The 27128-nt window shown below is 23.9% G+C and overlaps 3 protein-coding genes across 3 annotated transcripts; 1 reads left to right on the top strand and 2 right to left on the bottom strand. All coding sequences in view use genetic code 6, as the record gives it.

The window, feature by feature from the left end:
* Positions 1 to 67: 67 nt before the first annotated feature.
* Positions 68 to 1602, bottom strand: TTHERM_00670740 (ENTH domain protein; the record flags this gene model as incomplete). Its single annotated transcript, XM_001026395.4, has 7 exons — positions 68 to 93; positions 155 to 463; positions 513 to 767; positions 830 to 928; positions 988 to 1120; positions 1189 to 1264; positions 1346 to 1602. 7 exons carry the CDS (start codon positions 1600 to 1602, stop codon positions 68 to 70), a joined length of 1155 nt encoding a protein of 384 aa, XP_001026395.3.
* A 2302-nt stretch (positions 1603 to 3904) lies between these two features.
* TTHERM_00670730 (hypothetical protein) lies at positions 3905 to 7411 on the bottom strand (the record flags this gene model as incomplete). The annotated part of the gene is made up of 8 exons (XM_001026394.3): positions 3905 to 4806; positions 4861 to 5164; positions 5228 to 5326; positions 5394 to 5543; positions 5644 to 5727; positions 5832 to 5984; positions 6046 to 6192; positions 6998 to 7411. 8 exons carry the CDS (start codon positions 7409 to 7411, stop codon positions 3905 to 3907), a joined length of 2253 nt encoding a protein of 750 aa, XP_001026394.2.
* A 3521-nt stretch (positions 7412 to 10932) lies between these two features.
* Positions 10933 to 25948, top strand: TTHERM_00670720 (HECT domain ubiquitin transferase; the record flags this gene model as incomplete). The annotated part of the gene is made up of 17 exons (XM_001026393.2): positions 10933 to 10995; positions 11186 to 11414; positions 11734 to 13429; positions 13488 to 15074; positions 15133 to 15193; positions 15250 to 15405; positions 15458 to 15883; positions 15963 to 17619; positions 17675 to 19881; positions 19932 to 19997; positions 20062 to 20268; positions 20504 to 21191; positions 21287 to 24382; positions 24439 to 25074; positions 25140 to 25496; positions 25559 to 25687; positions 25752 to 25948. The coding sequence occupies 17 exons, from the start codon at positions 10933 to 10935 to the stop codon at positions 25946 to 25948; spliced, it is 13458 nt and encodes a 4485-aa protein (XP_001026393.2).
* Positions 25949 to 27128: the final 1180 nt, after the last annotated feature.

Raw genomic sequence — 27128 nt, 5'->3', positions numbered from 1 at the left:
TTATTCAATAATAATTTAGGTTTTAATAGTTTTATTTTTTAGATAACGCTTGCTAACTTGCAGTCTTTCATAGCAAATAATCTTTATTTTTACCTAAAAATTAAAAAAATTGTATTTAAAATGAAAAAATAATTTATATTTAATAATGAATTACTATATTAATTGCTTGTACCAAATTTAGAATCAGTGTTATCTTCTAATTCTAATAAGTCTATCATTTATAATTCTTCGTTTTCATATTCTGTTTACTTTTGATGCTATTTTTCTTCTTTAATCTCTTACTTTTATTATTACTACTACTATTTTTATTCTTCCTTTTTATTTTATGTTGCAAAAGTCTCTTCATCTGGGTTATCTTCAAACTCCAATATATCTGTACCTATAGCAGGTTCAAACTAATTTTTTTGAGCACCATTTGCACCATCTATGTCATAATCCATGCAAGAATCAACAAATTAAGAATCTTTATAAAGTTATTGTTATCTTTTATATTGTTTAATATAATATTTTACTTTGAGATTTATCAGTTGAATGACTTTATATTTTTTTTTGGATATATCCAATATATTAATCAACTTTAACACCAATTGTCTCAGTCATATCATCTAGTTTATCGTTCATATTGTCAAGATATTTATAAAAGTAATTCTCTACTAAATCGTTGAGCTAAACAAAATATTTTAAACTTTTTAATCTACTAAATTTAGATTATTCAGTAGCATCTAAACCTTCTATGTTGCCTAAGCCATAAATTTATGATTTGTTTGCTTTTTTAATATAAAAAGAAGAGTATTTTTAATTGGTTTAAAATTTCAAAATTGATTTTTACCTTCTAATTATCTTTTGATTTAGCATGATATAATTTTTTCTTTTTGCAAAAGCTATTTATCTTCTAGAAGTTTGCAAAGGTGGAGTGCTTTCTTTTAAACTATTGAAAATTAAGTATCCAAATTATTTGATAAACAAGTATCAACTATCAAAATTTACTTATTGCTTGCATTTCTGTTGCTTTTTATTCTTCGTATTTTTAAAAATATTTGAAAATATACAAGTGATCACGAAGATCATCAATACATCCTGAACATCCATTTTTCAATAAATAATCGCTAATAATAAGGAGCTAATTTTTATAAAAAAAAAGAAGCTTCAATAAGATATCTAGCTAGCCTGTAATTTAATTAAATATACTTTGATGATTTTGTTGCTATTCAACTCTTTTTCAAGTATACGAGTTAACGAGCGAATAATGACTTCATATTTCTCACTATGTATTGAAAAAATTTTTAAGTGAGAATTCTTTAACATTTTTTAAGTTATGTTGCTTATAAATTTAATAGGAAATTACATATCAAATGTTTCCTATGCTATTTTATCAAGCTATGCGACTGGAACTATAGTATCGTCAGTTGATATTGTTTCTATCAAAAACTATTCTGATGGGTGAATTTAATCCTGTTACTTACTTTCTCCTACATATTTAGAAATGTTAATCCTATTATTATTTTATAAGTTAGCTATAAATATCTCAATATTATCGTCTATATAAAATGAGAAAAAATGAATACAAGTTTTTCGCTTTTTCTTTTATTTTATTGAAGACATTCATTGCCTTTGATTTTCTTTATTATAAAAATTATAAATTAAATAAATGATCTATCTTTTTTGATGTTAATTATAATAATAATATTAATTCAATTAAGAATATTAGCTGCAAACAACAAGTAAGATTTTAATAAAAATAACAAAAATATTGGATTTAAAAAATTATTAAAATTATATCTACATCATCTTTTGTTTTATTAATTTTTGTTTAGTGTTTTGATTTTAGTTAAAAACATTCATTCTCTTCGTTCTAACAAGTATATACTTACAAATAAATCATGCATGAGATATTAAATTAATGATATTAGTTTAAAAATATTTTAAAATAAAGTTAAAATTAATTTTTATTTTAAAATAAAAATATGTTATGATTTATATTATAAATTTGAGAGAATATTCAATGTTTCTGTTAAAGAAATAATAAGATTTTTTAGATTAAATTCTATTTTGTATTTTCATCATGTATTCATTCATACTATAAATTATGATTTTTTTTAAAACTAAAAAGCTTTTGTTGATAAATTTTTAAATATTTAATTTTTTTCACTAAATTCAATCATAACATTTTTTTTTAAAATTATGTTAGATTGATAAATTTATGTAATATTAATTAGATATCCATCAAATATTTGATAAAATTAATTCAATTCAATTAATAACTATTCTAAATAAAATTATTGGTCTTTTTAGATATGTATCTACTTTTTATAAAGGTGAATATCATAAAAAATAAATTTTATTTATGGGATTAAATTTTTTTACTATATTGAGTAAATATTATATATAAAAACTAGTCAAATCTTAATTCTAACTTAAAGTACAAAGAAAATATTATTCTAGAGTAATAAATTAAAGTATTTTTTTAAATACAACTTTCAAAAATATCAATATTTTTTTCTTTTATTTTCAAAAGAATTTGAACATTTCATTAAACTTATTATTATTTTTTAACCTTTAATTAGTGGGATAAAGTTATTTTCTTAATTATCCTTAAAAAGTAAATGAATGGTTTTGTCAATGTAAGTATTGATTTTTTTAATTTAATATCATATTTTAAATAATTATCACACAATTCTTCATTATATTTCCCAAAAAATTTATTTTTTATAAAAAACAAGCCAAGTAATCTTCAAATTTTTACTTTTTTGTATTTACTTAAGAATATACTCCTTTTTTGCTCTTATTATAATGTATAGATATTTTCTTAATAATAATCAATATGTACCATTAATATCACGAAATTAGTTCGACAAATTTTTTCAGCATATAGCTTTGGTACCCATTTGATGTTAAAGTTACAAAGTTTCTTAAAACTATTTAGGGTTTTTGGGTTAAACGAATCAAATTTATTAATTTAGAAACCATATATTCAAATACTTTTTAATAAATTAATTCAAATTGAGTAAGGGAATAACAATTTAAAATTTTTGAAATTTTCTTTTATTATAAAAATTTAGTATTATGATTATTTTTGTACTTAATGAAGGTGTTAATAAGATAAAATGTATTTTTTAACTTGCTGCTTAAGAATACTTTACAAAGAAAATATTTAATCAATTATCAGAAAATAATAAGATTAGCATCAAAATTCTAAGAAAAATAGTAAATGAACTTTTTTTAGATCAACTAAAGCAATAGAGATAAATTGTTTATAAAGCTTCGTAAAACTAAATAAAATAAAATATATATGTAATTTAAAGAAATAAAATAATAAGATTATTATATAGTTAATTTTTATTTGAATAAGTATCAAAATTTATTAACATTTACAATTTACATATTTTACATATTTTGTTGAATAAAACTCCTACACTTCAGGAAGGAAGAGATACATTTAACAAATTTTAGTAAACTTTAAATAAAATAATTAATTATAAATAAAATAAATAGATTATACTTTATATATATTTGTTTTTATATATAATTTTTGAAATAGAGTTAGAAAGAATAGTATATTTTTTATTGCTAGATTCATTGATTTATTTATTTATTAATTGCTTATTTTTATTCATTTTTATTGTATTAAGAGTGAAGGTAGGTTGATAGATAGATAGATGAATTTATGATTAGATGGTTAGATAGATAGATAAATAATTATTGATTGATTTACTTATACTCATTTTATTAAAGAAAGTATTAAATTCATAAATATCTTTTGATTGATTAAATAATGTTATTGTTACTATTTTAGGGAGTAAAAAATAAATGCAAGGAAATTAATCACTCAGCAGAAAAATTCACTTTTATTCAAGATCTTAATTATATATTAATTATTTATTAACACATTTATTGCTGAATAAAATCAACTTATTTGCTTTTATTTTTCCTCTAGCTTCTTTTGCTATTCCAGTATTATTTACTACTACTTTTGTATTAGGTCTTGGTAGTAGTTATTTACAGATGATTATTATATTTAATTTTACCCCTACATATAGAAAAATGGTTGCATTTATGCAGAAGTCTATGGGTAAATATACATAGGCATCTAAAAATATTAGTTTGGTTATTTTTGTTGAGGTACGTACATTGGCTACATTTGAGGAGGCATAACTCCCATTTATATAACCATCGGAGGACATTACTATTATTAAGATACTACTTATCCAACATTTTATGTATTTGGTTGCATATAAATCATCGATGGGTTTCTATCAGAAATTGAAGTATCTTGGAATATTTAAACATTTTATTATGTATTTTAGGAGCTTCCTGATTAAGGCATAGTTGTCTATGTTTAGAGCATTTATTCTTAATTAATAGACTAAACTACAGGAGATGATGACTTGTTCATATCACCTTCTGAAAACCCAGGAAGGTCACCTTGGAATCTAACTTTTTAGGTGACAGCATTCTAAATTGACTATGAGCTACTTTATTTCTGAAACTATTAGGATTACTATTCATATTGTTTGTTAAATTTATTATTTGTTTCATTATATTAAAAGTTTTTATTTCCGTCTATTAATTAAGTCAATTATAGATTATCTTAGCTGGCTTTGTTTTAGTCCTCACTTTCTTTTTACTTTTATAAATTTTAAGAGGAAAAGTCAGGTTAAGAAATTTATTTAGGCTGATCATCACTTTTCCTGATTAATTTTTTCAATTGATCTCTAACTTCTGATATATTTAAATCGTCTCTTTTAGTTTCTTATTCAAATTCAGCAAAAGTTCTTTTGCCATTAATTTCATTAATTTTTTATTCATCTTTGTTAATATAAAAATATCATAAAAATATAATTTAATATTAAAAGTATATACTTTAATAAATATTCTAAAAATTTTGAGGCTAGCTTGAGCTTGAATTCTTATGGGTAATGCACTAGAACTCAGTTCTTTCTTTCCTGTTATAGATGTGTTTGTTATTTATAGAAATTATTGTTTGTGCGAAGGATTGTTGATTTGTTTTTTAAGCTGAGTTTTCAGATTGCAAGTCACTACTTTAATAAGAAGTAGCTTAAAATTCTAGCATCAAATTTTTATCAGCTTCGCTCATTTTAGAGCGCTTGAAATCAATTAAAGCCATTGATAAAAATCCTTCTCTATACTTTTATATAAGACCATCCTATTTTTAGAAAGGAATGATTAACTAATATAATGTAAGTAATAAAAATAATATAAAATTTACACTGTATTTGATTTCTGTGAAATTTTTGGGGAAAGATTCCGATTGAGGAGCCATAAAAGTTACTATTGGCCCATTTAAACTTTTCAAGTATTTTATAATCTAAATTTCAATTAAAAGAAATATTTTAGTAAAGTAATTCATTTGATTTATAGAAATTGTATTTTACTTATTTTTCGTTTTGAGTTAAAGGACTTTCGTTGTCTTTTCTTTTAAGAGTCAGTAAAAATAGTTTGTTTTCATCCAAAAAAACTGGTTTGTCATGTTGCCATAACATTTCAAATATTTATCTTTGTAACTTTGAAAATAAATTTTCTCCCTAAAATGATAACAAATAGAATTAAAGATAAATACTATGCCAATCTAAAACAAAAATTGTAATTTGTAAGCATGAAATTAACTTTAAATGAAATGCATACCTCTTAGATTTTAATTAAATTCTTATTGTAAAATAGCCTAACTGAATCTCTAAATTTCAAAAGCAAGAATATAGGATGAAAGACCTATTACATAAAAAAGTTTTTAAACTCTTTTCATGATTAAATTTAAATAATTTATATATTTATATGCTTTCGAGTTAATTATATTAAGAAACTTCATTTATTACTTTATGACGAATTATAGGAGATCTTAAGTACATGAACATTCCGTCTATATCGCATCCAATAGTTTGGTTTTATCCATCTCTATTCTTAGCTTCATATTATTTATCTAGGAAAACAGGTAAGAAGGGATTGAATAGAGACCAATATGTAGTTTTCTTTAATAATTAAAAAATTTATTAATATTTAAACAACATATCATTTTGTAGAAATGCTTACTTAAACTGCAACTCTCTCAGGGAGAGTTCTCTATCTTGCCTCTATTTCAAAGGGTGATGAATAAAAAATTGACCATAAACCTGCTTCTCCTTGTGAAGCATCTTCACTGTCGTTAAATATAGTTATGACGAGAGAAAAGAGGCACATCTATATATATTAATAAAAACATCAGAGATTATTATTATTCGGTTCAATGTAAAATAAAAATTTTGAATTTTCTTTAGTTGCTTATTCTTGTATTTCGGAGTGAATACAATAAAAGTTTAATTGGAAAGTTTTAACACAACTTTATTGAATGCGTATATTTTATTTTTTTATAAAGAACAAGCAAACTCTAACATTTTGTATTTTTTATCCAATAGCAATTGATTTATTATCAAATATTTTTAATATGTAGATTAAATTGTTCATCCTCTATTTTGTTTCGCTCTGATAATTATATTAATTTGGATTATTATAAACCATGTTCATATTTACTGAATTTTTAAAAAAAATATATCCGAATCAAAATCAATTAGCATCATTAGTTAAAAATGTTAATACGCTTGACTTTTAATTAATTTCATTTGATTTGCACACAGTAAATAATATTATGAGAAAGTCATTTGCAATTTTAAAATAGGTAACAATTAATTAATTAAATAATTATCTTGGAACCTAAATCTAAGAGAAAAAGAAAAGCTAGCTTTTCCTAATTAAATTTACTATTTTTTTTTTTTATGAATAGATATTCATAGTAAATAAAGATAAATTAATTAATTTATCTATTCCAAAATTAATCAGAGCTATTTCTTTCTTTCATTGATTAACTCTTTCTCTTTTTTTTTGATAACTATAATCAATTAATAGCTTGCTGAAAAAGTTATATGATATATTAACATACTAATTAACTCCAAACAATTTAAAAGGTTAACTGTAATTATTTATTTATATATATTTATTTATTTTTTACGCCACATTTATGAGATGTTTAAGTGAATTTCAGTTTTTAAAAGCACGCAGTATTTTGATTGAATTATTGTTCTAAATCTCCAATTAGTGATGATTGTTCTGGTTTTTCATTACTTCTTAATTTTACAGCTGTAATCTAACACTTTAGGCTCTCTGTATTTTATATAGGCCTAGTACTTTTGATAGAGATATTTATTGGAGGAAAATTAAGATTTTTATACCAAAGAAGACCTTTATCCTCCTTATCTTCTCTCGTAAACATCTTACCATCTTCAGCAACATTTATTTTCACGTAAGAAGGAGCATCTTATCTGAATTAAAACCATTGAAATTTTTGTTATTTTTTTTAAACCAAAGATACAAGTTAGTTTTAAATTATCTCAACAAAGCTGTTATCCATTGCCATTTATGCCATTTTTAGGTACAAAAAATAATCCCACCTTAGTAGGTATCAAATGATGATTGTATTCAAACCTTTAAAATTCGGGTTATTTTTAAAGTAAAATAGGATTATTCTATTTTATTTTAAAGAAATTTTAGTTAAAAATTGATTGGCTTGTGTAAAAGCTGATATCTTGTTTTATCTTATTTTTTTACAGATATTAATTGTTTTTGTAAAAAACTTTTAATTATTTAATTTTCTTTTTTTGTTTTTGTTTTAAGATATATTTCACTTGATTATTTAATTAATTTTTTACTTTTCCCTCATTAACTAAGTATTATTACTCAATATGCAAATTGAATATGAGTTACTTAGTTAAAATTTATAAAATGGAATAATTACTCATTTTTTTATTATATCCTATTAATCCATCTCTTGATAATGTTTCAATTAACTAATCACATTTGCATTTTCCTCCACCTGCTTAGATAAAAAACAAATATTAATAAAATAAGAAAATAAAAATATCCCAGTTAACTAGTTCAATTTTTCTTAAAGCTTAAAAAAAAAAATTACAAATATAAAATACAATTTGGCAATGTTTTTGATAACCAATTCCTTTTATATCTTTTTTACAAATTTGCATAGAAGAATTTTCTATTTTAGAAAAATTTAGAAACTGCCGTGTTACATATGACAAACTTAGAATAAGCATTTTTATTTAGTAAGTAAAGGATAAAGTAATACTTTTTTTTTTAAAAACAATGAGACATTAAATAAAATACTTATTACATCCTAACTAAATATTATTCAACTATAAAATAGTATATTTTATAGCTTGTAAACGCATTCTATCACATATTTGTCTACTATTTTGGTAAATACCTTTGATATTCTGAACAGAAAGTTTTCATTTATAGTTTTTTAACTAGATAATAAATATAAATAAAGCTAAATTAATCAATTTTAATTGTTTTAACTTAATACAAGCTATAGAAGTTATATAATAAGTATGGTATTTAGCCATATAACTTAGAACGATGCTATTTTAAATAAAATTAGAAAGTAAATTATTAAATTATGTTTAATTCCAATATTGATAATTTTATCTTATTTCAAAAAACACAAAAAAAAAATTTAATTATAAGTACATCATATCAATCCTCAATTTTTGATTCATGTATCATTTGTCTAGTGAATTTTTAAGTAGAAAATTGAATTAATTTTGACACTTACGTAGATGAATGATGATAGCTTTATAATGACTTAATATTTTTTAATATTGAAATAAAAACGTTAAAAAATGAATATCATATCAGAAATTTGATATATTTAAATTATGTTAAATTAAAGTTGAGTTGATTTGTTAACCCTTTGAAAAAAATATATTGACTCAAATTATTCTATTTTAATTTAAATTTTGTAATAATTTATTCTATTAAAAAAATAGAGTAAATGATGTATATTTTAGATTAATTTAATATTATTTAAACATCATATAGATTGATATAAATAAGTTTTAGAAAAAAATAGGTTCTTGAATTAAATATTTAAGATGTGATTGATAATAAGCATTTAGATAAATTCTTTTAAACATCATATTTTAACAAGTAGATTTCTTAGTTTCATATTTTATAGAGAATAAAATCAATTTAGTTAATTTAGATTCAGTAAATCTTTTTAAAAAATTTATGTTTAATTAATTAATATTTCAACTAGAAGAAAATTTTTGTGATCTTACTTAATTACTTATTTTTTTATTTTATATATTTAATATATTGAATTCTGATAACAATTTATTTCCTTTCTAACATTATAATGTAAAACTTTTCAATTATAAACCTATTAATCTAATTTTTGGAGATAAAAAATTGTAGAATGTACTTGCAGTAAATTACTTCAAATCTATAATTATCTTTTATGAGTAGTTTAAGTAATAAAAATCTGTATTTAATTTCAACTCATTTTTGAAATTATTTTGATAAATTAATGCCTTTAAATTAATAATTTGCAAATGGTTAATTGCTGAATCACTTTTACTTTTATTGTATTTTTAACTGATTTGAATTTTTAATAAAACAGTTAAATTTTATTTTATTACCATCTTATTATGATATAGATGACTAATTGTAGTAGAATGTAAATCTACTTTTTTCTTAAAATATCAATTATCTTGATTAATAATTTAGAATGTTATAAGAGTTTCAAAAATCTTAACATTGTAGTTTTTTATGGAAAATTTTGATAAATCAAATAATTAGCTCATTCATTAAAAATATTTTTCAATTAATTTAAAATATAAAATTTTGAACTATTAATAAAATCAGTTCATTTATTTAAAATAACAGTAATGAGTACATTTAAATAGAAATCATCAGTTAATAATATTTTTTTAAAAAGTAATTTAATATTTAATTTAAATAAATACAAATACAAAATAATTTTTTATTGATTTTTATGGATTTTTATTTAAATTAAATATTTAAACATTTAATAAAAATAATAGAATACCAAAATTTCACTAAAAATTTTATCATTTTAAAATATTTTTTCAAGATTTTTTAAATGTTTTTTCCATATTTGTAATAGAGAGTGTTATCAATTAAATCAAGAATAATAATCCATTTTATAAAATTGAATGGAAATAAAATCAAACACATAGATCATCTCTATGAAAAAAATTAATTGATTATAAATTATTTTAATAGAAATTAAAGCTTATTTTATTATTGCATTTGATTATTTAAATTAAGTCTTAAAATGAAAAAAGAATAACTTAATGTATAGGATAATTTAGTTTTATTTATCATAAATAATTTTATTATATTTAATTTAGTCATTTAAATATTGTAATATCAAACTAATTTATTTATTTAATATATATTTAATTATTATTATAAAGTATTAGTTAATAGTTTTATTATTTTTATTATAAAAATTTTTTGATTTATTAAATTGTATTTTATTGATTTATTTATTTGCTATTATTTTATTTATTAAAAATTTTAAAAATAAAGATAAGAAAATAAGAAAACCATTATAAGATAATATATTAGATTACTAAATAAATATTTTTAAAATGTTAGTTAGATATTTCATGTGTTGGTTTTATTATTCATAAAATAACGCTTATTATTTATTTATTTGAGTGATTGGTTGATTGAATTTATTTTAATTTCGCTGAAAAATAAAAATAATTGCTTGTCTATTAAAATAAATAAAAAAAAACTAACTAAATGAATGAACTAATTAATAAATAAATATATATTATAAGGTAATAGAAAACTAAGTTAAGATAAACGAAAGGGGCTTACTTAGTAAAATTATTAGATGTAGTATTGAAGAGAGACTCTCTAAATCAAGTGGTTAAAAGATGAATAAATATTTTCATTCGCTAAATTAACCATAATTAATTCAGATAATTGCGGAATCAAAAAATAAATAAAAAATATTGAAAAATAATAAAGTTAATAAGGAAAATTATTTGATAAAGTAGAATAGAAGAAGCAAATAAATAAATATATTAATCAAAATTTTTGATTAAGAGCAAATAAATGTTTATAGGTTTATAGGAAATTTATCTCTTAGTCGATCCAAAAGGTTATCCTTTTGTGCCAGTAACACTTAAATTATTAAATTTGATAAAGATCTAGCCATTTACTTTTTATTTAATCGATTCGAAGCAGTTTTTACAGCATTAGATTGAATTTTAGCATTATTTATCAATAATATTAATTTTAGTAGTTTTTTACATAAGTGGAAAAACTTTGATTTTACAATTTTTGAATATAATTTTACATAAAAAAGATATCAAAGCCTAGTGAGGAGTTGTTAAAGGCAGAGAGAGGTTCATTTCAAACATTACATGAAAAAAATTAGTATATACTTGATATAGCATAAAAGGTTTTTAAAAATAAGAGGATTACGTTTTATGCTTAAGAAAAGATAGTAGAACTAAATTTTCTTTTAGCCCTTATCGACTAAGGAATGAGGTCAAGTATTAGCAAGTTAAAAGATACATTTAAAGATAATTCAGGTATAATATATTAGCAACTTCATTTATCATATTTTAAATTATATAAAGATATATTCTATTCTTTTTAGATTAAAAAATTTATCTGCATAGAAATTAATATTTCATAGATAAAACTGAATTATAAAAAATTATTTTTTTCTATTAGGAAAAGTAAGTTTTTAAAGTAAAATTTATAATAAAAGCTCTCTTAAAATATTAAATATTTATTAATTACTTTATTTGATTTAATTTTTTACATTTTTACAATAAAATAATTCTACAAGCAGACTTTCATTTTAAGAATTTAGGATTAATTCTTTTTTTGTATAAATTTTAATAGAAAAAGGTGTAGGAATAAGCTAATAGGAAAACTTAGAAGACGTTGAAAGGGATATTATTGATTATTTAAAAATATTAATAAAACTCCCAGATATAGCGTTTGATTTGAGAATTAATTATAATATGTTTGTCTAAGGATTTAATAATTTTTCTTAGATTTTCTTGTACTCTGATAACAACGAGCTTCTCCTCTATACTTCTTTATTTTATTTAATTTATTATAAGCATTAAGGTGCAACTCTGTATGAAATGCCACCAGAAGATTAAGAATTGCTAGCTTCTCTTTTCTGTGCATATTTAGCATATCAAAATAATACAAATAGGATGTAGATAGGAGATTTGTTAGAAACATTAGATGAAATTAAAAATATGAAATAGTTAGCTCAAAATGATCAAAGTTGCTCAAAATAAAAATGTTCATTTAAAGAATTAAATATTGATTTAGAATTTGAAATTAGCGTTCCTAGTAACTAGGTTGATATTAATTCAGGAAACCAAAGCTATGAAGAAGATCTGAGTGCATCTAAATAATATAGCAATAACCAAAATACCAAAAATATAACTTTATAAGTAAGAGAGCAAAATATTGATTAAATATTCAGTTCAAAATAAGAGAAATGCATCAATGTTGTTGATAATTTACTCAAAAAGTATTTGAATGAAGAAGATTATAAAAATTAAAAAAGAAAATTTTACTCCCAAAGTTTTATAAAGCTTCTTTTAGAGATTAAAATATTAAAAGCATATCACCATTCTAAAGATGCTCATTTGATTGCTGTTCAGCAACTTGTTTTCCTTCATTTAAATCTTATTGGAGCTAAAAAACCTTTACATAATTATTCTTAATTCATAAATTAAAAGCCAATCTAACCCCTAGATGCTTACTACGATTAATTACTTTTGCAAAAATATTGTCTTACAAAAATTATATAAAATATTACCAGTATAGAAGAATCTAAAAATAATTTAAACAACAAATAAAAAGAAGAATTCAGTAATAATGAAAGTCAGCATGTCAACTTAATGCTTAGGAGTTTATCAAACTGCGGTCCACTTATTGCACATATGTGCATGTATAAAATTGAAAGTAAGTTTGTCAACTCCTTTAAGATCACATATGAGTAAAATATATGCGAGTTATGGGTCTAGTTTTTTGAAAATGTACTATAAAAAACATTTGAAGATGAAAGGTCTATCAACTATTCTGATTACTTAATGCTATTTAAAGTATTCGATTCGTTTTACAACGAAGTGGAATATTTTGGGATCGATATGAGGCAGCATCTAGAAGATTCTAATAACACTTTAATATAAGAAAAAGTCAGCTTAGTACAAGATATTTTTAAAAAAATATTTGAAAAGTTATCAGTGGCAAGTAAAACATTTTTGAAAGTTAAAATGCAGGAATTTATTCAATATCCAAAGAAATACATATGGAATTCTCTCTTATTGTGTGAGTTGATTTCTATAGAACCTGATCTAGCTTTTAAAATATTTCAACAATTTCTTGGCCTTATGCTTAGCTAATCCCAATTTTTAATTTAGGAATTAGGAGAACAAGCTATTGAAAAAATATTTTTAAACTTGATTTCTTATATCTTCAAAGAAAAAATAACAAACTCTACTGTTTACATATAAAATTTGATAAATAGATAACTTTTTATAGATATCAAAGCTCAAATTCTTCAAAGCAATCAGTAAGCAAACTCTTTTGAATTGAACTGATATTAATATTTTATTATTTTTTAAAAAAAGATTCGGGCATTTAATTTTAAACTAGATACTCTACCACATTTTAGAAGCAGAGATTTAATTTACAACAAGATACTTGCTATACTAAGTTGATCCTAAACCTGAGGAAATCTGGGAAATCTTGGCAGAAATTTTTAAGCTACTTTCAGATAGGAATTAGATAGTCTTTTTAAAGGGATTCAGATTAATTAAAAGATTCCTCGAAGAGTTGATAGATATATACAAAAGAAATGAGTAAATCATTCATAACACAAAAGTGTGCTAAGTCTATTCCGAGCTCTGTGTAAAGAATACATTGATCTGGGGTTAGCGCTCAGGAATTTAAGAACATACTGAAGTTATTTAGTTTACATATCCTGAAATATAGAAGCAACTAAAAATACAAATGATTTAACTCATGGATATGATTAAATAAGAGGACGATTTCATAATCCGTTTTTTAGATAAAAACAATTTAGCATTAAAAAAGAAATTAAAAGCCATAAAAAGTAAAAGAAAATATAACATTACCATAGAAGATGAAGATTTAGATGATAAGCAATCATTTTCACTTGCTTATCACAGTATGTTTACTTTATTAGAATTCAAATATAAAGTACTATGCTCTAATAGCTTGTATTATATAAATTGCATTTGCACAACCTTAAACAGGAGCATAAGCTAGACGGAATTCGAAGAAATATTTTTATACTGCTTAAATTGCTGCTCACCACTGGCTCCTTAAATATAAAAAAAGGCAGAAAAAGAAAGTAACAGCAATCAAGCTTAGTTGCGTTTCCAAGCTACAGAATTATTTGGGAGACTAAGACGATTTTCTGATTCAGATGCTCAGCCAGTTTTAATGGTAATGACAGAAGTATGCAAAGATTACCTAGACAATCTTCCTCTATTACTAAAAAGACTTTCAATACAAATGAGAAATTCATCACAAAACTCAAAAAACAAATAAAATCCAGGAATTTACCCTAAAAAGCCATTTATGATGATGAGATTTTGGAAAGATTAAAGGTAGGGATTCTTAAAGCTATTGTAAAACGCTTACTTCACAGGAGAACATTATGAGATGCTTAAACAAATTAGACAATGTGAACTTGTTCTGTTTCTATTTAAAAAGGCTATATTAAATCTTTACTCAGTAGGCCACTACATCAATTCAAATGAATTTTATGATAATTATGCCTTTATTTGCTAAAAAGCTATTGAATCTTAAGAAATACTTTCAGTGACTTTCTTAGATGAAATGTGCTCTTATCTTCAATATAAAGTAGACAAAGCTAAAGCTTTTTCTGAATAATACGCATAATACTAGCAATATCTCTAAATCAAATTCCACAAACTAGAAAAGGGAACTTTTATTTCAGATGCAAAATGGACTAATTCATTTGACAAATTTATATTTAGAAATATCAGATTGCCTAAAATGATTTTCAAGGTAACAATGCTTGCTACAAAGCTAAAAAGAGTAGATCTTTCTCTGATTCCATCTCCATATCAAACTGATAGAAAATTTAGTTAGAGATATTCAAGAATGATTAGAGAAATCAGCTATTAAATTATAAAATACAATTGCAGAAATATAGTCATACTTAGGTAAAATTGTTCTTTTAAAAGGAATTGCTTTTAATAATTATATTAATTTTATATTAAGTCAAAGGATGAATCAGAGTTAACTCACAAATATAATAAAATATTTCTTTTACATAGAGAGTGTAATTTGATTTATCTTAATTAGTTTATAAAAAAAATATAAATATTTATTAAATAGATAAGATAAAATACAGAAGGTATTCCAAACAGCCATAATAGCTTATTTATCCCAATCATGTGCTCAGAATTATATGCTTCATGCTCACTGATTTTATCTAGTGTTTTAAGAACCCTAAAAGAGTAGAATATCACAATTGATTACCAAAATTATTAAGTAAATTTTTTTTACAATCTCCTCTTTTTAATATTTAATTATCAAAAAAAAGCTTGGATTCATTGAAAAAAATATGTTGAGAGACATTTTCTTCTCATTTTTAAAGCATCATGATAACTTCTACTCTTTTATCATGAGAGATTTAGTTATTTAGCCTAGAGTTTTTTCAAAAAGATATTTAATTTCTAATGAGATCTTAGAGCACTACAAAGAAGAAATTGAAAACTCGGACAGTTATTTTAAAATTTCTACTGAGTTTACCACTTATATGAAACATATTTTTTCTAGCATGCCTATTTATGCAAAATACAATGAGTAGATTCCTGAAAAATTGGCTGAATCTTTTTATGAGATGACTAAAGAATACCACAAAGATAGAACTCTTACAGATAGAGAAAAATAATAATTAGTAATGTATTTAGAGGATCTAGCTCTTAGGATATTGAACCTTTATTTGCACTCAACATATGTTAATTAAGTAAGCTAATTAATTACCCATTATTTAATTATTTGCTTGTTACACTTTAAACCTATCATTTTCATTTAATTAATTATAGGTAAGAACAAGGAGTTCTCATATTAATAAAGTCATTTATAGTTACATCAATTTAAAGATCAAAAACTAAGAAGAAATTTTACAGTAAAAAAAAATAATTTCTATTTTCTTCTTGAAATAAATGGAGCTGCATCTATAAGATTTTATACCCTAATGGAATTCAATATCACATGGTGGTTATGTTTTGAGAGAGAATCTACTTGAGAAATATAACTCTATTTATTTGAAGTCGGATATTGAAAATAAGTTACTTCTATATAAGCCAAATTCTTTAGATCCTATAATTAACGCATGCACACTGGCTATGATAATGAACTTACTATGTCGTCTCATTTAAGAATCTCCTGAAATGGATCCTAGTTTAGACTAAGGAATGAAATATGTATTTGGGTAGTCATGGATAAGCTGCAAATACTTTTTATAATACATTTCAAAAGTTATGGAGGAAACGAAGTTTAGAAAAATTGGTACTGACGAATCAAACACACTTGACTTTGATCCTATAAGATACTCAATGGTAATTACAGAGAATCTACTTAACTACTCAGCAGACATTCTTGTAAAATTAGAAAGAAATCAAAATATGTAAAAAGCTGCTTAGTTAGAATTGACGGAATATAGATATAAAGAGATATTTAAGAAGGAAAACTGGTAAGAATTGTTTGACCTCTCAGCAGACATAGTAAAAAATTACTTAAATATGGAAATTACATAAATAGAAAAATATTCAAACCACACAATACTTGGTATAAGGAGTGCACCTCTTCGAAAATTTCTTGGTACAATGACAATGTGTATTTATCAAGACCCTAACGAGTAAAAGATCAAAAGACTATTAAAAGAAACTCTTCCACTTTTACAAAAAACACCAATTAAATAAAGTAACTTTTCAGGATGGAATAATTCTTTATTCAAAATATTGAGACAGCTATGCGATTCTGTATTTGTTTACAGCAGCACCCTTTAATTCAAAAAGGAATGCCTGAAGCTACATATGCTCGATATTTTCTATGACAGATTCTAGTGTAAAATAGCTGATTCATATGAGTACATCAAACTAAAGAACTTCTCTGGTTCAGTATTTGCAGCTCAGCCAGAATTATTTTTAGAAATTTTAAACGAATATTTTGATATAGAAAAGGAAGGAATTTCTAAACTTGATTTATAACAGCAATAAATCAATAAGTTACTGCAAAATAGCCAAACTTTTAAGTTAAAGAGTAAAATTGTGTACTTCGATAATGATGTTTTATAGTCTAAAATTCCTACTCTCTGCTAAGAACTCTTAAATTTCTTAATAGAAAGTTTTGCAACTTCTCTTCAATTGATGCTTGGATAAGTTTATTAACAGAAAGATAGAGTTTATCATTCTACATTTTCTCATGAAGTTTCATTAAAAATAATTATTTAATTATGTGGAAAGTATCCTCTAGCGATACCTTATGTAATAGCTAAAGAGCTTAATGCTTGTACTCTACTGCTTTAAACAATACATATTCCAAGACTCTACGAGGCTATTCATTAGCATATAAAGAATAAAGGAAATAAAATTGCTTTCATTGACTATTTATTTTTAGTTTCTCCTTACACTTTTAATGTCTCCAGATAGTTCTTTAAATTTGTTTCTAATTCAATAAATTATTGCTATAAAGAAATAGGTAAATATTTTTAAATAATTTTATATTAAAATTCATTCCAATTTTATTTTATTAGATTGTCCTTTTTAGACAAAAGACGAAAATGGAAAAATAAGGAGAATTGTCGTTGGTTCTAATTATGAATTTAAAAATTATCTCATAAATCTTCATGAGCTAAAGCTTGAAGAAATATTAAGCGCTAGAGAAATTCTTACTTCAGATTAAGATGTAATAGAGCTAAAGGATCTGTTAGTTAGTTACTATTAATTATACTTAAGTGGAGGATATTCAAGTTAGCTTAATATTTCAATAGACGAAGAGCAGTATTTAAAAAATTAATAAATAATTAATTTGCCAATTTATTATTTGCAAATTAAAGAAATCAATCTTAAAAGATGCTATTAAAATTTATCAAAAATAATTGAAAAATGCTCTCAATCTGTCAAGTAGATGAATATCTTAACTGCTATAGATTTTTATAGCATCTATAAATAAGTCTAAAAGGAAATTATTCAAATTTAGTTCAGTCTCTTTTCTGATAAGTTTTATGCTAAAGGTATACACAATCTGAGAAATCTTAAATAGATGAGCAATAAAAATTTAGTGTCTCTTATGACTGAAAAAAATATCGAATAAGTAGTTAAAAATGTTAACGAAATTAAGATGCTAAAACAAATTCCTGTTTTTTCATCAGTAGAGGAAAATAAAACAACTCTTGATGAATAGACAAATAAAGCTAATGAAAATCAATCTTCAGCTACTAGAAATATTACTCTACCTAAAGATATGCTCCTAAAAAGCTTTTCAGAAGAATGTAAGCAGCAATAGGACTAATTTAGAAAATACAGTTAGAATCCTGATAATTATTATCATAAAGAGAGTAATCATATAAAAGTGGATACTTATCTTAGAAAAAATTCAAAAGAAAGCTTTTCTAAATTTTATGTCTCAAGAGGATCTTGGTCCACTTGCGTCTACAACAGCACATCTAAAATCAATACTTTAGAGTACATTAAGAACCAAGTTTAACAAAATCATCTTTAGGGAGAGCTATCTAACTAATTCTATTCAGAGTACTTAGAGTGGTCGCTAAATTATATGTCAGAAGATGAAGATTCTGATTTATTCTACAGCCTTTACATCTATGATTCTGAAGATATAGATAAATGGCCCAAAAAGAATAATAATCTTAAGCCATAAAATATTTATCAAACTATTTTGCTTGAATTTGCTGAAGAAAAAATCTAAGAAATAAGATAAGCAGAGTTGACCTAAAACAACTCTTAACATCAAGATAACTCTTTATTCTAAAAGTCGAGTCCTAATACCAGTGCCGTTAGTAGTATAAATAGCCCATTTCCTCAAGGAAGATCTGTGAAGTAGTTTAATCTTGATGAGGGAAACTAGTTAGTTAAAACTATCCAAGGAAATCAAAAAAATTTATGCTAAAGTGGAAGTGTAGAAAAGAGTCAAAACAACACCTTGAATTTGAGAAATATAAATAATGATATTCTTTAAATAAGAACAATAACAATCAGATAATTAGATTAATAAAATACTTCTGTAAATGATTAGGAATAAAATTAATAAATAATAGAAAACATAAACAGTAACAACAACACCAATAATAATAATCTGACAATATTTTCTAATGATAGAGGATCAGAGTTTAATTATCCTAATTCTATTTACAATGATTAGTATGGTTTAAATAATGAAACTCTAAATTTTGAGTAAATTGAAGAAAGGAAAAATGAGCCTTCAAACAGATAACCAAGAAGGGAGGACGATTCAGATTATGATTTAAATATATATAATTCTAATATAAATGGAAGGAAAAATGAGGAAGATGAAGATCAATTAACCAGCATTTAAAATTAAAGAAATCTTTTACATAGAGATAATATTGCCATACAAGAAAATTTAAATTAAAGAGAGATAAGGGCTTCAGAAGATGATCTCAATCAAGTGTAGCTAAGAAGTGAAAATACAGGTGGAAATGAAAATTATTAATAAGTAAGAATTACTGATTTGAATAGTCGTAATATTTATTTTAGTGAGTGTGATGATAGATATGTTTTTAATTCATCAGAGCATAATGCAGATGGCATTCAGTAAGATGAAGAAGAAGAAAAAAATGATTACAATACTTAAGATATTAGGGATATCCATTAACTAGGTGAGTTTAGAGAGAACTTTGACTCTCTATTTTATGAGTCTCTGAATAAAAGAGGAAGATCTGATGAAATAAGAATTGAAGATGAACTTAGAGAAGATTTTATAGTAAATAAATAAATTTTATAAGCTAAATATTTATTAATTTTCTTTTTTAGGATGAGATTGAAGAAGATTAGCAAAATGTTGGTATTGCAGTAGACTAGGACCTCGCTTTTGACTAAGTATAATTTTATTTAAAATAACTATTTTATTTATTTATTTAATTAATTAATTAACTAATAAAAGGAAAGCTAAGAGATATTGTAAGAATTTGATTGGACTCTCCTTGATTTTCCTAAAAATGCCTTAAATTAGTACGGAATCGATAAGCAGCTATTTAGACTAGCAACTGATGAAGAAAAAGTTGAAATGCTAGTCTAAGCTCAAGAAAGGTACTAAGCTATGAAAGAAAGAGAATAAGCAGAGCTTATAACGCGTGCTTAATAGAGAAATGTAATATTTATTAAATTGAATTTAACAAAAAATTTTACTAAATTATTTATATTTATTTTAATTTGAATTTCAGAAGCAAACTTAAGTATAGTTTAAAATGAATAATGTATTCTGTTATTTTTTTTAAATTAAAATTAATTTAAATTTAAAAAAATAATTTAAATTTTAAATAAAAAATTATTAATTTATTTTTAAGTGTTAATTGATTCTTACATTTTTTAAATATTTTTCTTAGAATTTTAATTTTGAGTAGTATGGATTAACTCCTAATTGCTTAGAGGAGTTTGATATAGATCCAACTTATTTCTTTTCTTTACCTGATGATGTTAAAATTGAAGTACTAAATTTGATTAAGAGAGACTAAACAAATCTTAATCAGATATGCATCAGCCCAAGTAATAACATAGATAGAAGTAATTTCTAAAATAGCAGCGGAAACTAAAGTCTTAGCGCCGTAGATGATGGAAAGTCTCCTAAAAAATAAAATCTTTCACCTGAACAGTAAACTCATCAAAAGTTAAAGTTAATGCTTCAAAGAGAATCTATGGCTTTAAAAAGCCTTATTTAAAGTAGTGATTTTCAATCAAGGATCAATTATAGAAAGCAAGATATCAAAAAGATAGTATCTTTCCTTAAAAATTTAGATGCTCAAACATAAGAAGGTATTCTTAAAATGGCTGACAATAATTTAGTTGAAAAATTGCCTAAGGAAATGCGCTAGAGAGCTCTCAATTTAAGAAGGTAGTATAATTAAATTTCTAACAAAGACACACTAAAAGTTTACAACAGCAGTAGCTAAAATGATCTATTTAGAAATAACAATAGAAGGATGTATGATCTCGTTTATTTACCTTCGCTAGATGACTTAGTCTATGCAGACTCAGATGAGGAATCCGATGACAACAATGAATCAAATTTATCAAGTAATATATAAACTATTTTTATAATTTTTTATTTAGTATATCTATTTGCTGTTCTTATTTTTGTTATTAAATTAAAAAATTAAATGGAAACACAGTTGAAGCAGATCAAGTCTTAGAAGGAAACTCAGAATAAGATGAAAAGGACTCGTAAATAATATCTTAAGGATACACTTCAATTGCAAATTAATCAACACTTAATAATAGCTATAGCAGCAGTGACATCAGTGGAAGAGGAAGAAAAGAAGATGAAGCCTAAAAATATTCTGTTAAAAAGGAATAAACTTACAATGAAGTGTCTTATAAAGATGATTTAGCAAAATGTGAGAAGCAGGTTGATAAAAAGATTGGTGAGTATAGTATTAATAGTGCCGAATTTTACATGAATTTAGATGTTATTGATGATGAAGTTCTTATAGGAATTATTCACAATGCTATATTTGCTCCTATTAGAATGCAGAGCAGCGATAATTTTGCAGGATTTACAGATAGCATTTTTAAAATGTTGAAGTTATTATCTCTCAGTCCCATAAATGGTTATAAAATAGCAGATGCATTGACATTTTATCTTTCACTTTCAGAATAAAGATTCTAAACTGTGATAAAATTTCTTCCATTTTATAAGGATTTAGACTAAGCCTCTAGTCTAATCATTCCAAGAAGCGAAATTTAATCAAGGATATGTTCTTTGATTAGGAGGCTATTGGGTGCAAATGTTTGTGCACCTCTCTATATTCAGGGGGTAATAAATAGCAATAAACCACTAAAATTATCATCACCAACAGGAAATTTAATTCATATCAATAAAACACAAGAATTTATTAACAAAGGATTTTAAAAATAAAAGTTAAATTCATCTAACAACTCAATAAAAAATGATATATTAATTTAAAACTCTTTAGCTTCAACATTGTAATAATAATAATCAAACTATTCTAAATTTTTAGTTCCTCTTGAATTTATTACAAAAATGAGATAGGAAATAAGCAAAGGAAGTGTTAGCACTGTTTATAGCAGTTACTTAGAAAACTCATCAGTATTTGAGCTAGGCATAAAGTTAATTGGAGAATAGATACTTTCTAAAGGTTAAAGTGATGATGGGCTACTCATTGTAGATTACATTTTGGGAAAATCAGAATTCGCTTCATCTGCTTCTATGCCTATTGATGTATCTTAAAATGATTGGAATAAGTCACAGAAATACTCCAATTATAATTAAGATTAGGAAGAGCAAGGAGGAGAAGACACACTTGGAAAGCTTAGAAATAGAAAGTTATCTCATGATGTGCATATTAAGCATCATTAATTTGATTAATAAAAGTTCCAACCTTCATTTTATAATAACAAAGAAGGTACACTTAACTATGAGCAAACAGAAAATGAGTTTTTCAATTATGATTAAATTTTATCTCAGCAGTAATTAATCCAGAGAAGAAAAAACCAGCTGAAGCAGCTCAAAAAGAATTAAAATAAAAAAAATAAAAGCAAAGTGTAAAACCTGTACGAGTCAATATCTCCTTACATGAAATAGGATTAGAAGAATAATCGTTAGAACAATTAGTCTATAGGAAATTCTCCAACAAGCCATTTAAATTTTAGCTACCAATTCAATCAAAGTATTTCAAGTACAGCTGCTCAGAATGGCTTTTCCAGTCAAGGTATAATGCGTTAACTTGAACCAAATAGAGCAACAGAGTAACCTAATTCAAATTATTCTAGTTATGTGACCCATGATGATAAATACATATTAGGTGAACAGATTATAAACAATAATTTTATGAAAACATTTTGTGAAATCATTTTCAAATGTAACAAGAGAATTAAAACAAATAATAACCTTCTTGGTATTGTAAAGAGTTTAATAAAATTCAGGTCAGTAAATTTTGTTACTATTCTTTGTGGGATACTTGAATAGTACGGCAAACAGCTAGTTGAAGTGATTTAGAAAATTTAATAAAATACTGAAAATTTTAAAATACATGTCCTTTAGAAGAACAATTATAATATGAAGGTTACTTTGCTCGAGTAAATAAACGACTAAGAATAACTCAATATTTTGCTCTCTAAATTTGAAATGGACACTATTTATAAGCTTACAGGTTCCCAAGATTTCAGAGAGATATTCCATAACTTGAGACATTTCATAAAAGATATGAAATACATCTTCGAGCAGTATATCCTTGAGGAAGCTATTAAATTTTATACCCAAAAGGAGCGCAAACAAAGAGAAAAGGAGATTAAGAAACTTAATAAGCAAATACATGAAATTATAAATGCGAATACTCCAACAGTTTCGATGCTTGACATAGGAAGTTGTTTAAATTTTTCAAGTCGCCATAACTTAGAGCTTGCAAGAATTTAAGAAAGATTGTAAAATAAATAAATTTAATCAGCTCATAACTTACAACATTAGAATAGTAGCCATAATATTTCATCGTCCTCTCATACACTAAGCTAAGCTAAATAGACTAATTTATAGTAAAGTAAATTTGATTTGCTTAATGCAAACAGCGGTATTTATCTGTAGCATAGTAGCTCTACTCACATACTCAATACAAATAATTTTATTAACACTGGCAAAGACTAAAGTATGACTGATCTTATAATGAGCAAGCATAAGAAAGACGAGCTTATTTAATCAATGAAACAATAAATTGCCTAAAAGCAAAAAGAACTTAAAAATTATATGGAAGAGGAGAGTAAAAAAGTAAGGCTAAAATTCACTAACTTCTTAAAAAACAAAGTTTATGCCATAAGGTCTCTAAATCTTGCATTCCGTGAATGTGTAGAATATATCTTCACTCTGTAGGAACTTGTTGGACAAGATTTTGAATCTAATAATTCTTAAACATTAGAGCTTTACTGCAATTGGAAGTATGCTCTGAAATCTATAATCATCCTTCACCAATTCGTCAACCCTTACAACTAAGAAACCCAACAAAATAATGTTGATTAAAGTAACACACCTAAAAAGAATTAAGAAGACAACTCAAATCCCAATCCCAGATAAATGAAAAGAATGTCAATTGATTCTTTTGAAGAGAACAATGGATCTTCACTTAATTCATCAAACGATTACTAATACAACAACAATTCAATTGATTTTGTTGAAGAAATAGAGGAAGATTTAGAAGGTCCAAGACTATCTAGACTATTTACACAAGAAGAAACTGACCCAACAAAGCTTCCAACCAGTATTTTTATTTTAAAATTTTGAAAATTTTTTTAATATATTTGCTAATAAAAATAGGTATACTCTTTAGAAGTAAGTCTGCTTCCAATCAGCCTAAGTTTGACATTGATTCAACATTTAGTTTAATGTATTTACCTAAAGTAATGAATACTTTAGAATAAATTATTTACTTGAACTCAGATAGGCTTGATAACTTCCATCACTTTATCAGAAATGCTGAGAAAAAGGATAAACTACCATTAAAGCTAAAGCTGAGCTTCCTGAGATCTCTAGCAAAGCAATATGCTATTGACAGACAATTAAATCTTTCAGAAGATTAAAATTAGCATCTCAAATTCATAATCGATAGAGAAAAGACTTGGCATACTACTTTAGAATATTTGAGCAGATATACTCCTGCAGAGCTCACTATAAAGCAAATAAAGATCTAATTTAAAGATGAAGATGGTATAGATTACGGAGGTCTCACAAGAGAGTGGCTAGCTCTTTTGAGTAAAGAGGTTTTTAATCCCGATTATGGACTCTTTTAGCTGTCTGCAAATAAAAGAAGTATACAACCATCTCCATTATCTATGCTCATTCCAGATCACCTTAATCATTTCCTTTTCTTAGGTAGGCTAGTAGGAAAGTCCTTGGTAGAAAACTGGCATTTCGATATAAACTTTTGTAGATCTTTCCTTAAACACATGTTAAGTAATAAATTTAAAAAATTAAAATAATTTGAATACAAAAAAATGTTTTATCTTAATTAAAAATAGAAAAGAATCTTTATGTGAAGGATTTGGAAGATATAGATCCTGAGTTAAGTAGAAATTTAATGTGGATGCTAGAGAATGATGTTGATGATTTAATGTATGATTTTAGTTATGTTGAAAATATACTTGGCTGCTAAAGGACAATAGATCTTATTAAGGATGGACAAAATATAGCAGTTACTGAAGAAAATAAGAAATAATACGTTAAGAAATTTTGTATAGTAAAAATGATTAATAATATAGAAAAATAAGCGAAAGCATTTATAACAGGATTAGAATAAATAATTCCTCGTGAAGCTTTAGAGCTTTTTAACGTACAGGAACTGGGATTACATTTAACAGGAATGCCAACTGTAGACAGTAAAAATTATTTTATCTTTTTTTTTTGTTTTAAAAGATTTATTAAAATTATTTAAAAAAAGTTGATGACATGAAAAAAAATACATAGTATTAGTACTACACAGAAAATAATAGAGTAATTAAATGGTTTTGGGAAGTATTATAAGAAGAAAATGAAATAATAAGAGCTAATTTCCTCTTTTTCCTCACAGGTAAATTAATTATATAATTGATATATATTTTTATTGTAATGCTTAATTTTATTTTAATTTATAGGGTCTTTCAAAGTTCCTTATGGTGGATTTAAAAACTATCCTCTCAAGATTGACAGAGGTGTTTCGCCAGATAGTTTACCTGTTGCTCATACATGCTTTAATTAAATAGATTTACCAGAATACGAAAGTAAAGAAAAGCTAAAAGAAAAATTATTAATAGCAATATCTGAAGGTTCCCAAGGGTTCCATATTGGTTGAACAACAGCAAAAAAACAAAAGAGAAAAAATGAATTTATTTGACTCAAAATTATATGAAAGCACATTTATCTATATACCATCTATAAACTACTAAAAATTATACTACTTAAGCTAAATTTTAATTATTTTAATGAATCTTTTCATTTAATTGTGAACTAATGAATGAGGCAAATATTTATTTACTAATAAAAATTAACAATAAATAGAATTTATTAAGATTTGATTAATTGACTTGATTAGATCAAATGAATGGAAAAATTATAAATAAATAAATAAACAAATAATAATTTGAATAAATAATATAATAATTTTTTTTATCCCTCAACTTTATATATATTTAATAAATAAATTAACTATTAAAATTAATATATGTTTAATTTTAAATATATGTCTTTTACTTTTCAATTTTATTATCAATAACTAGCTAAATTGCTTACTAAATAACTAAATAACTTACCATTAATTTATTATTGATTAGATTAAAATTTAACTCTTCCAAAATAAAAATTTATTATTGCAATAATTATATTTGTTCTTTCTTATTTTTGTTTATTTTGATATGCTTACTTTTGTATTATTTCTAAATAAAAATTTAATGTAAAACAGCATTAATTAATATTTTTTTATCGCATTTGACGTAAACAAACAACTTAACTATTTCTAAAATTAACAAGAAATTAAAACCAAAATAGATAATAATTTCAGAAAACTAATAAAAAATATTTAAATAAATGTTTTTTTACATTTTAAGTTATTTTTAGATTGTTTGGTAAATAATACAAAATTCGGTTTAGGAAGATATTAAAATTTTATTAAAAGTGTAATTTGATTTTGCTTCAAGTTTTAATAGTGTTCACTAGTTCAGATATCATTACTCGAACAGAGTGGAAAAAGAAAAATATTTAAATTAGAAAAGATAGCTGTAAAATTTATGAAAAAATACTATTAATATACCTTTAGAATAATCAAAAAAAAATTTAGTGCTTTGTGAAACCAAATAATTAAATTACGTATATAAATAGCTACCTTAAATCAATTGCTTCCTTATCTAAATATTAACTTAATAACACAAGTTCTGAAATATAAATAAAGAAAAAATATTAACTTTTCTTTCATTTGAGTTTATCAAATTTTTAACAGCATTGAAATAATCTGATTATTTTTTGTTTGTTTGTTTGTT

The sequence above is a fragment of the Tetrahymena thermophila genome (genome assembly GCF_000189635.1).
Source record: "Tetrahymena thermophila SB210 genomic scaffold scf_8254028, whole genome shotgun sequence".
Taxonomy (NCBI): domain Eukaryota; phylum Ciliophora; class Oligohymenophorea; order Hymenostomatida; family Tetrahymenidae; genus Tetrahymena; species Tetrahymena thermophila.
Note: the sequence above shows the minus strand (reverse complement) of the source record. Positions and strands in the feature narration are given on the sequence as shown.